This window comes from Sciurus vulgaris (genome assembly GCF_902686455.1).
Source record: "Sciurus vulgaris genome assembly, chromosome: 7".
NCBI lineage: Eukaryota > Metazoa > Chordata > Mammalia > Rodentia > Sciuridae > Sciurus > Sciurus vulgaris.
Genome location: NC_136467.1, coordinates 11,999,558 through 12,012,111, shown reverse-complemented (window position 1 = coordinate 12,012,111; position 12,554 = coordinate 11,999,558). Strand labels below are relative to the sequence as shown.

General features: G+C 43.3%; 1 protein-coding gene across 1 annotated transcript in view; it reads right to left on the bottom strand.

Moving 5' to 3' along the window:
* NOX3 (NADPH oxidase 3) overlaps positions 1–12,554 on the bottom strand; it is a gene marked incomplete at both ends in the record, with an annotated part of 72,641 nt that overhangs the window by 8,345 nt on the left and 51,742 nt on the right. Inside the window, 2 exons of the mRNA XM_079149245.1 lie at positions 1,642–1,766; positions 5,063–5,209. Of these exons, the coding sequence (XP_079005371.1) occupies positions 1,642–1,766; positions 5,063–5,209 (272 nt within the window). The remainder of the gene's footprint in view (positions 1–1,641; positions 1,767–5,062; positions 5,210–12,554) is intronic.

Here is a 12,554-nt window from a genome sequence, read left to right as displayed (position 1 = left end):
TGGACAGAAGGTCAGGGTATGGAAGACCTAAGTGGCATGATTAACAGGGCAGATAGAAGTGATATGTATTAAACTTTGGGAGCTGCACAGGAGAATACTTTGCTCTACCCTCCAAAAGTTGCGGTTTTTGAAACTCTTGTCGATCACTGTCTTCTCCATTGACCATTTCATCCAGTGTCATGGCCCTAAAATTTGATGCATACTCACTGCCTACTCGATGTCTGGTTGTTTAGCAGGCATCTTAAGCTGAACGTATCAAAGACAAAACTCCTGAAAGCCTAGGCCTGCCAAGCAGAGTTCTTGGAGTCACACTGTAGAAATGGGGACTTCATCCTGGTTGGGTCATGCCTCACATCCAACCCTTCAGCAAATCATGTCAGCTCCACCTTCCCAACTTGCCCAGAATGCACAGGCCTCTCAGCACCTCCATTGCCATGCCCTGCCTCCCATCAGTGCTTCCACTGCCTGCTGCCTGCCTCTCCAATTCTGTCCCCGCTGTTCCTTAAGGCAGCCAGAGTTATCTCATGTCACTCTGGGGATCAAACTTCTAAGTGACTTCCCCTTTGTGAATAAAATCCAAAGCCTTATGATGACCCGCAACTGTCCCCTCTTCTAAATGCCACCTCCTGCTTTTCTCCCTCTCATGTCCTCTGTCCCAGTCATTGGCCTTCCAGATCATGCTGGACATCATGTCTCCTGCCTCAGGGCCTCGGCCTGTGCTTGTTCCCAGGTGCCCACGTGGCACACTCCCTCACTTCCTTCAGGTTTTGCCGAAGATAGGGGAAATGTTCTTCACTAAAGACAACATCAGGTTATGCCGACCTTTAAGAGCAATAGACAATGAGGGTGCAAAACAGGGACAGGGTCTTGAAGTAGTAATGATCACTGTTTGTATTACGGTTTTATACTTTGCTAAGCTCTTTAACATACTGTATAATTTTCAAAATATAAAGACAACACTATGGATATTATCATCTGTATTTTACAGTGGGGCACAAAACCTCAACTGAGCTGTCTTGTCCAAGCTAGAAACTTCTAGAATTAGTACAGGTTTCACCCCAGTCCATGCCCCCAGAGCAAGTGCCCTTTCTTCTCTACATTAAAATGTATTATACAATGATAATAACAGCAGTAATCCTTGAAATGACAATGGTAATGTCGATGGCAGCAGCTGAGCTCAGGGAGCACACTATGTTGAGAGCACTATGTGAGGCACCTTGCATTCATTCATTCACTCCACACCTCGGTGCTTGGGCTCCAGCTCCTGGGTCCTTAACCACTACCTTAACTTCCTGCGCGGTCTTACATTTTCCCTCTGCTTTTGCTAGACACGCTAGATACACTGTATAGTTGGACATAAGTGAATTCTCCAGTTGGGTAATTAGAGATAACTGTGCTCACCAAAGTTTTCTTGAAGGCATATGTTGTTTAAGAAATATCATCTTTAAATTGAGGTTAAGTGTGAAAATTTTCAACATAATCAATAATTGTCAGAGGCTGTAAGCCAGTTAAGCAGAAGTTGGTGGTTCTCTAAATGAGATGTGCAGCACTGACTTCAGCTTCGCTTCCCGAGTCAGCAGTAACTTGTGTTCTCCAGGGAGGCTCCCAGCAGGCAGAGGAAAGAGAGCTTGCCTTACTCACCTGGGGTGACTGTAGGCTATCTGCTTGAACTCGTTGTTCCAGTTGGGTCTCCCGTAGAAGGTTTTCTGCTTTAAGCCTGTAATCACGTCTGTGTTCTCATCCCAATGTAAAGCTATGTGAATAGCCTAAAATAAAAATTGTGGTATTCAGATGACATTTAGGGAAAAAAAAAAAAAAAGTAGGAGCCTCCTATAAATAAAGGATGAAATCATTATGCTCGTTTGTAGATTTAATATAAAAAGTCTTATTTAGAGGACTGGAAATGGTTATCATTATTAGCAAATATCATTGATGTTGCATTTTAGGGCAGGTATCCTGTTTCACGGGCCTTTGCATTGGACCTACTGAAATAATACATAGTAGGTATGCAGTAATATCAGCCTAGAAATGATATTTTTCTTTAAAAGGACAAGAGCAATACAATGAATGTGGTTAAGGGAAAGCAACACTAAATGATTTCCTTTTTTTCCTGCCAGACTTCTTAAAAATTAATCTCCACCTGCTGTCCCTTTTTGCTTAATATTAAATCCTGGGGATTTGAGAAGGGCATTGCCAGATTAACGTGCCATGAAATGTCCAAGAAGAAGCTGGGTCTTACATTCAGGTCTGCCTACTGGGTTGCAACAGTTTGATGTACAGTGATTCCTTGAAATCCATGGGGGACTGGTTCCAGGACCGCCCCTTCCCTGCAGATACCAAAGTCTGAGGATGCTGAAGCCCTTTATAGAAAATGGCACAGTATTTGCATATAACCTATGCAGATTCTCATCTCTAGATTACTTATAATACCTAGTAAGTTGAAATTTGAACCTACAGATGTGGAACCTATGAATATGGAAGGCTGATCATATACTGAGAGGCTTTGAGTTCTGGGAGGATGTTGAGGCTGGTGGACAGAAATGGAGACCAGAGCAGCCAGGAGTGTGGTCAGAACTCTGTGCCCAACCATCTGCCTTCAAATTAAATGAATCCACTCAGGCATCAAGTAGGTCAGGGAATAAGAGATTGAGGCCTGTCCTTAACTTGCCATAGTATTTTAAGTTGCTGTCACTGTTTCAGCCCCGGCTGAATTCTGGTAGCTACCCTATTCTCTCCTCCTGGGGTTTGTGTGACCTCTGCTACCCCATAAACCCAACACAAACTTTTGAGTTCACATGTCCTATTCTTTGGTGCTTGATTTGGTCTCACCTTCTGATTCTTCCTAATCCTCAAAGTTTGGGTAACAGCCAACTCATGCCCCAAGTTCCCATTGCACAGCCTTTTTCTTTGTTGGAGAAAGTGGTCTGGACCAGCCAGGTGCTGCTGAAAGTAACGGAAGTTGTCTGATAGGCCAGCAGACACTGAAATTTCAGAACCGTAGGCTACAGGAAGTTGCCATAAAGCAAGTTTGACTCTAGGTAGCAACACTACTAATGGAGAGGAGTTTGGGATTTGTATTCCAGGAAAAGAGAGGATGGGGAAAATGGCAGAGGGTTCTGGGTGACCTGAGAGGGAGGGGGGAACCAGTAAAACCAAAAACATGGAAGCAAGAATGGCAGGATGTGCAAGCACGTGTTTGGCAGCTCTGGCACCAGAGGAAACGGCTGGGGCTTGGGCAGAGCTGGGCCAGGTTGGGAAAGGCCTTCAACCACTTGCTAAGAAGTCTGGGCATTATTTCGTGAAGGCCTTCCTCATTCATCTTTGTGGTGCCGCCAATCACGGATGTTCAAACATTTGGAATTATATTTGTTCCATATTTCTCAGCCCAATGTTCAATTAATCTCCAAACTCTTTTGATTTGCCCTTCATAATACTTCTTCCATCTGTCCCTTCTGTTCTTGTCATTTTGCCACTTTGAGGTTGTTGAATTCAGTTGAACAATTGGCTATTTCTATAATAGCCTCTTGATGCTTGATTTACTGACAGAATGCACCAATTATTTTTTCCTTAAATGATGAGATTAGTGATTTCTTGCCTGAAACTTGGGAGTCTCAAGAATGTCCAACATGTCATGGGGAAAATTTAAGAAAATATCTATTTTAATTTACTTGTATTTAGAAAAAAATATACACCATGCGCTACTCTTGGATGTGGCAGAGAGAGGAGGTGGCAGGGTTGCATTGTCACAAGATCGACTTCAGGTCTCAGTTGGAAGAAGCCCTGTCTCCTAACTCCCAAATGACAGGGGATGCCTGCGCAGCCACTTGGGATCAATTTTCTTTAGAAGTGGAAGAAAAGGCATGGTGCTGGGAAGCAAAGGACAGAAGCCATCTCGATACACCACCAAATGGATCGTCGTTAAAACTCCCACTTGAATAAGGGAAATGGTTGTTTGGAAAACATAATTAACACTATATAATTCATTAAGGTGTTTTAATCCTAGTTCCCAAGAAACCCACGTTTCAAATTATCCCAGAGGATTAAATATTTAAGGAGGACTGTAAATAAGACCATAAAAATTCATAAAGCTACTGAAATCCAAGCAAAGTCATACTCATTTGCAGAAGGACAAAGCCAAATGATAGCAATGTTCGAAAGTGTGTGTGTGTGTGTGTGTGTGTGTGTGTGTGTGTGTGTGTGTGTGTACTGACACACACAGAACTCTCATTTATGAATTTAGTGATTAATCAAACCTCATTGGCTCGGGCACACTTTCCTTGAAAGTAAACATCAATGATAGTTGCATCTGAGATGCTGATTAGAATACACATTTTATAGCCTAGTAATCACTTCATTGTTAACTCTAATATTTGAGGACTTGAACTGGATTCATATGTAATTGTCATCACTCAATGCTATTAATATTGAACTATTACTGTGGTCAATGTTTGGGTGTATATTATTTTTGGTAAACTCAGTCTTAGTATTTCATGAATACCATGTATTGCAGAATATCTGCCTGAACAAAGATCAGCTTGATCTCAGGTAAATAGACACACATACCCACGAACACCTTAAGGAAAAGAAATGTCCAGATAAACCATGTATCCCTTATTATTTTCTTTTGATGCTCAGATACTTTTCAATGAAGAAGGTTGAATTAAATACCTGGGAATCTTTTCTGTTTAACTCTGAACAGCTAAAAGAATAGAATTAAAACCAATTAGGAACTCAGCAGATGATATAACCAATCAATACTTGCTTGATGTCACTCTTAAAGTGACAAATGTAAACTTCTTTGGGATTTCCAATCTGGATTGTCCTCTGTTGTCCAACCTGTTTATCTTCTTTTCTATTCCATAGTAAGATAACTGCAGGTCCTTTTATAGCTACAGCTTATAGTTCTTTTTAATCTGGTTTTATTTTACTCTCCTTTCCCTTTTAGGAACATAAAGATAATTCTCTCATGCTGCCAGATAACTATATAGCTCATTACTGAAACTGCGCCTTTTGTATTAAGCAAGCCAGGTAATGATGCTCATTCTCAAAGTCTTATCGATACCTGATTTTCATCCCAGCCAGTAAGAAATATGTGATAACTCAGAAAGTGAGCTTCCCCCTGCTCACTCATCCGTGTTTCCAGTGAGAGTAAGAGATCAGCAAACCACTCAAATGCCCTGGCGTCCCGGCAAATCCAGTAGAAATACACCTGTCAAGAGAGAAGGCAGGAGAACTGAGCCGTCTCTCTTTTCGTAATGTGTTGATAATCACAGACTACTTTATCTCCATTAAATTATTTGAGCCCAAATGGGCACTTCTGCAAAAATAACATGCTTTTCTCTGCCAGCGAACAAACTGTCACACTGTGATTTCTTTTGAAAAAATTCACATTGTGTTTGAAAAGGCCCAGAGTGAATTCAGAGTCAGGAGCCCGTGGGCTGTGCCAGTTCCTCTGGATGAGGATCAACTCACCACATTTCTGGCTGTGTTTCTTCTGAACAAGATTAATAATCATAACTAGCTGTGCCTTTCACTGTTCCCCAAAGGGGATAAGCTGGTAGACCAACCCCCTTCATCTTTACTTATGACCTAAGCTCGGGATTTCAACTCTCTTCTCCAGAGACCCCAAAGGCTTGGGCACTAATCCACTTCACCAGCCGAGGCCTCTGGAGAATGGAGATTATGGTAATTGTGGAATCAAGCCACACAGGCCAGAAATCTCTGCTCAGCGAGACATATCAGTGTCCAAGAAAGCTGGTGCGTGGGGGCTGGGACTGTGTGTCAACTGCTATAGTGAAATTATGTCCATGAAGATGACTGAAAAAAAAAAAAAAAAAATCTCACTGGGTTGAGCAAATAGCAGGTGACAAGGAGAGGTTTGGTTTCCTGAAAGAAAGCCTTAGTTTTTGGGCTTTGAGTTTCAGATAAATGCATCTAGAAGAATCTATGGGAGAGAAATCTGTTAATTCTCTGGATTTTTCTCACACTCCTACCCCTTGCTGACACTACTCTTTCTTGCACGTTCTCCCCAGGAGAGATATCTAGGCCTAAACAACATCTGTGGGGGACTGGTCTCGACTCCAGGCACTGCCAGGGTGTCACCCAACGGCCAGTGCTTTCAGTCTGCGCCAGCCAGCCTGCAGGCTCACAGTTGTGTCATCGGATTTATAGATGAGATTTAACGAATTGATCAAATTCACGAGGAAAAGGAAATCGCGGAATGTGTTCAAGGCCAGACATCTCACCTGTACTCTTCAGGTCTTTACAAAATTTATTATATTTCAGGAAGAAATATAATATATAAGCAGGAAGAGCAAAAGCTGGCAGGGTTAAGACCCTCCCTCTCAAGAATTAGAGACATGTTTGTTGGACGGCTCCCATTCAGAAAGACACTTAAAATATTAATCCCAGGACGAAGAATTTCTCAGTCCCTAAGCACAAAGGCTCCTCCTCCCACCAGAAAAAAAAAGAAAGGATTGCCTCTCTTCCTGGCTCCTACCACTTCCTGGAGAACGGAGGACACAGCCCTGCAGAACGGAGCCAATGACTCCCTCTGGTCAATGTCTGGGAATCCCCATGAACGGGTGTCCTATCATCCATTCGCTCACGGACTCAGCAGATAGACATTGAATACTCACTAGTGTCCAGACCATTCTATGCTCTGGAATATGGAGAGTGAGCAAGAGAGAGACACACAAACCCCTGACCTCATGGGGTTTGCATCTTAGAGGGAGAAGGAGATGACAGGTAAATACAAAAAATGCAGAATCTGTCAGATGGTGATGGTGCTGTGGGGAGACACAGGCTGGCTGGGGAGGGCTGTGACATCAGGACCAACGGCCGAGGGAGGCCTCCCTGGGCAGGGGACTTGAGCAAAGATCCGGAGGAGGTAAGGGAGTCAAATGGGGGATCTGCGGATGGTGGGAGAGAAGTGGAGAGGCCCTGAGACCTCGCAAAGGAGAGCCAGGAGCCGTGGTGGAGGGCAAGCACGGGGGAGAGTGAGAGCCGAGGTGGGGAGCCCAGGTATCCCAGAGCTTCGCGCCATGTTGACTTGGGTGGGCCAGGAAGGCCCTTCAGGGCCAGCAGAGGAATGCGGCCATGATGCACAGCCCGGGGAAGGGCTCTCTGGCTGTTGCATTGAGAGCAGACTGGGACTGTGGGGAGCAAGGGGCAGAATGGAGGCTGAACGAGAGTCTGATGTGATGTCCTGTGTTGATGAGATCTGCTTCCTTCATCTTCACTCCATGAGGCAGTTCATCTAAAGCACTCCTGAGTTCCTTTGCCCCTGCCTTTACCTTGCTTTGCGCTCAGTGGAAATGAGAAACCTGTTGAATGAACTGGACACCTGCTCAACCATGCATCTCCCCGCCTTCCTGACCAGTCAGTTATCTTATCTCAGAACATGAAGGGCGGCATTTGGCACAGGATAAATACCACTGATGTCTTCCCTATTATTTCCCACCCTTGAAAGAGCATACCTAAAATGCATTCCTATATGGACAATAAACCAGTTCCAACATTCCTTACGTGAAAAATTCCCACATCTTCACTTCCTCCAAACTCTAATCTTTACCTTTTCAAATAGAAATTATTTCTGTCCTTGCTCTGTGGCAGAGCTGTGTGTCTGTGTGCTTCGGTTTTGCCGAGCCCTTTATTCCTTTTGCTTCCTTGTAATGGCTTTGTGTCTTTTTCCCTCCATAATTGACTTACAGGTGACACTGGCAGCTTTGGTACAAGAGACTATGGAGGGAAAATGGATAGGCCCAGAAGAAGTGCTTCAGGCAGAAAAAGAAAAAAGAGAGACTTTGAACGGAAGAAAAGGGATATTTACTTTGACTCTTTTTCATCTTCTAATGGTAGGTGATACTTGCTGTGAAGGGACATAAGAGTCCCACCTCTGCATTTTGCCCACTAGAAAGGACCTGGTCAATGGTAGAACAAGTGTCCCAAACAATGGGCTGCAACTCTGTGATCTGTGCTTTCCGACCCTCACCCCACCTTAGTCTCCAAAAATAAAACTAACCCTAAAATGAGTTCACTGTGTAAAACAGGCTTTCAGAACTCTAGCTGATATCAGAGGCCAAAAATACTAAGGTTGCTTTGAAAGATTCTACTAAACAGAAAGCCATCCTCAGTGAAATAAGGAAAGTTCTGAACTTTCAAGGGAGCCCGAGTTTGCCCTCATTCCTGCGGACACAGGGCTTGCCTAGAGGCCTAAGGAGGTCCCTCTGGGACTCTGCAATTGCTTCTCTCTGCAAATGGCCTGGCTCGATCCTTTGCTGTCACATTAGTCCCATGTGCTATTGACCTGGCCCAACTCACCATGTCCATCAGTGTGAGCTACACCCCAACGGTTGGACTCTCCTGCCTATCTCAGTCCCAGAGCCCCCAAGCCTGGGCTTCTTTTTAAGAATTCCTCAATAACATATGTGGACTAAGTCCAAGTGATCTGGGGCTGGTAGGAAATGGACCTGAACTAATTTTTGATAATCAATTCCAAAAAACTGAAAACAAGAAGAGCTACCAATTTACTTTTACCAGTGGAGCTCACAGATTCTCCAATCAGTGGTTGGTACTTTTAGGCTATTTCACTTCGAAAGTCCATGCCGAACCTGGACAGGCACCTGCAATCACAGCAGAGCCAGCTCGGCACATGCAACTTGTAGTTCTTTAGATCCCAAATCAATTTCCTGAGGATGAATGGGAAAAAAAGTATTTATGTATTTATTTATTTATGACTCAGAACCACTGCAAAAAAGGGAAGTACGTATGAGGAAGCAGGTTTGGGATAAAATATAACACAGTGTGTAAACACTGTGAACCCCCGAGTCCCATAACCTCTCCCGGACCCCTCGGAGGTGGAACTGGGGCAGGGCATTTAACTCGGGGCTTGGCTGCCATGTGTGTAAGTGTCCCTAAACCAGGAGAGTTCATGAAGTCATTGAGGATCGGAACATGGCTTACAGAAGCAGTCACACACATCTGATGACACAAGAGATTCACAGTTATGGCTGCTCTTGTCATTCAGAAGAGCAAATGATAAGGGCAGCCTAGGTCACAGAGCAAGAGGGACATTTACCTTACATGAACTATTCTCATGGGTCACTCCCAACTTCAAGGGTTGGTGATTACTGAGAGCAGATAAAGCTAAACTTTTTCTCTCTTCCTTTCTTTTTTGGCAGAACTGGGGAATCGCTTCCATGCAGGTACACCCCTAGTCCCTTTTCTTTATTTTTTTTTATCTTGACACAGGGTCTCACTAAGTTGCCAAGGCTAGCCTTGAACTTTTGATCTTGAACCTTCTGAGTCACCAAACTTTGTTTCTAGCAGCAGTCTTGGAATTGGAATTTCAGCATTGACCATGATGACTTAGACCTTAATGAGAAGCCCTCCACAAGGGCAAGTGGACCTCAGGCTCAGTATGGCTAAGTGCACATTGGAGGTGTCTTAAGGTCCACGGAGTATCCTCCAGGGCAGCACGCCTCTGTCCCCCACGCTGGATGACAGAACTGGAACAAACAGAGTTCTTAGTCAAGATGATGACAGAGACTCTCCATAGAGGGAATCGTGACCATTGTCCAAAAAGATAGAGCTTTTCTCTCTGAAATGATACAGATTGCAAATGGTATTTGGAAAATATATACCATCTCCTCCATACGTGGTGCTATTATTGTTCTGGTTTCTATTTTGTTGTTATTATTGTCAAGGTAATCCTGGGTGACTATAACAGCATACAAGAAAAAAAAAAAGACGAATATATTTCTTCTTACTGAGAAGTCTCCCTAATATGTAAAACTTGTAATTCTAAAGCAATCAAATTATAAAATTTTTTTTCTGAGAAATCAATGTGAGACTGAGACCCGTCTTTGTCAATCATATTTCATGCTTAAGGTGTTTCTTCTTAATACCATTATTCCTGAATGTTAACAATTTCATGACTACGTTACTGCTTTGCCTGTGGCCAGGACTGAGCATGTGTCCTTTAATCCTTGTTGGACAACTGAAGCACTCATGAACAGTAGAGTGATTTGATAGATCCCGGGCTCACCATACGGTGGGATACTTCTGAGGGCACCCCATAAAATGAAATAGATCATTAGACTTTGACATTGATGTTGCTTCCAGCCATGTTCTAGTGGACAACCAGAACAAAACAAATGGCACCCCTCGCTCAGAGCACACGCACATTTATGTAACAATAACACCTCTGCATCTAGGTTAGGCCTGTGAACAGGAGTAGAATGAGGCCCACTCACCCAGCGCTATGTGAGCAGTTCCCTGGGGGACCCAGTGGGGCGTGGTTAATGTGGGCAAAGGAAGAAGGGAGATTTTTGACCAAGACTTTTACTTGAAACTTTTACAGAGAGACTGGAGTTGTGGGTGACTTGCGTGGTTAATAAACCAAGGTACTGAAAGTATTAACGCTGTTCCCCTCCCCACAGGCAATGGTAAGGCCTGATGGGGTGCTGAGGTCTTCTGGGGTGGCCTGATCAAAGAGGGGAGCCCGCGCATCTTCAGGAAGAGTGAACAGGGCCTAGGCCTACCCCACCCTGCTCAATTGATCGCAGCTCTCAGTGGTTAGGAGAGATGATCAATTCCAGGAGTAGCTGAGCTCCAGTGTGAGAGAAAGAGAAAGTAAATAATTTCTCAACCTAAACAGACTAAATTAAATGCATTTTTCATTCATTAGAAGAGAGAGCAGGTCCTCCTTTGTTTTATTAATATCTTTAAGCAGAGTATGGATTTTTGTCTTTCTTGGCCTCTTTCCCTTGTTCCCACTGGCCCATGCTGTCTTTTTATTTGAATTATCTGTTTATTATATTAGGTTAAGAACCCAAAGGCCATTTTGCATGGGACACACTATAAATACCCATTATCACCATTATCTATTATTGAACTGATGAAGAGAGACAATTTATGGAGAAATTAGATCACCTCCGTTTTTTTTAATAACCTATTTTATCGTAATCTGAAGATTACATATACAGTTAAGAAAATGAAGCAGATCTTCCAGTCGGCAGTTCCCTCAGTTCATCTACACGGCTGTGATATTAGGGGGAACCAAAATGTGTAAGCCAATATATTTATGTCAGCAAGCCTCCCCGTCCCTCCCCATTCACACACACCTATTTCATTCATCATTTTGACAGTTTGCACAAGCAAACTGTCCTAATTTTTTTCAAGAGCTCTTTTCACAAATCGAGTGTGATGTAGAATTAATCATACCCGTTAGGCAGGATGGGAGGACTTTCATCCCTGCAGGGCATTTATGCCCCTCAGCACTTGGCTTCTGCTGCCGCCCTCATCCCACAGGGACCCCGAAGGCCCCGAGTGCTCATCTGCCTTCAACCCAGAGACGTTTGCTCCTCCTTCTGAAAAGCCCTTTTAATGTGTTGCAACTTTCCCTGATTTCTTCCCAGCAAACTATCAGATGCTTAACTGTTATTTTGCTTCTTAGGAAATCTCTCCTTGACCACGTCCCTCCCTTCCTATGCTCCTCTCCTAGCTCTAAAAAGAAAAGATGGTTGGAAACAAAGAAATGTCAAAACATCAGCCTCAAATAGAGAGTGCTGCTTGTGATCCCCCAGGAGCAGCTGGTGTCTTATGGTTAAACGCCTGTATTTTGCTTAGAACTACAGGGGGAGAAGGGTAAAGGAGATGGATGGTTCCAATGGACAAAACTGGTCCAACTTTTTTTTTTTTTTTGTTGTTGTTGTTGTAGACTTACAACTTGAGACTTTTGTATATGACTGTATGTGTTTATGCCAACTTGTATTTTCCACATGGTGGAGAAAAATCCTTTTTAATTGCAGTAAGCATTTATGCTTAAAATTCTATCTTTGAACCCCTATGCTGTTTTTCCCTTTCTTGTTACAAGAGAACAATGTGAAAACTGTAGCCCAGACTAAAATTGTGAAGATGCTGTAAGATAAATATGTACTTCTTTGCTTAGCTGCACTTTCAAAATTATATAGAGGCTGACAGTTCAGTGGAAAGAGTAGTATTTATATCTTGAAAGTGCACGGCAGCCCGACAAATATGAGTTACATAACCCTAATGATAGCTGTTCTCACACACACACAAGTTGCTTCAAAGGAGAGAAACTTCCCAACTTGTTCTCATGCATGCCAGCTCTCAGGAATTGGATCTTAAGTGTAATTCTCAGCCTTGACTTTCAATAGCATGAAACCCTCACTTCTTTCATGAAAGAACTTTGAAGTGAAAATCAGAAACACATGCTCTGGTCCTGACTCAGTGACCCACAGTTCATATATAGCCTCAAATAAGAATGTCCAGAGAAGTCACGTTCAAGGAGCTCAGCCTGCTGGGGAAATAAGAGATTTTGTGGATCTTAAACCAGAAAAGAAAGATAGATGATATCCAGGAGGATAGTAAGGAGGTAATGGAGGTGGAGAGAAGCGAGAGGTTATTATAACTCAGGTGTGAGTTAGGTTGTTGTAAGTTGTATGTGATAGACAGTTTGTGTCAGTATGAGAGAACCTGGCACATAGTAGGTGTTGAATAAATACTGGTTGAGTAAGTGAAAGCGAAAC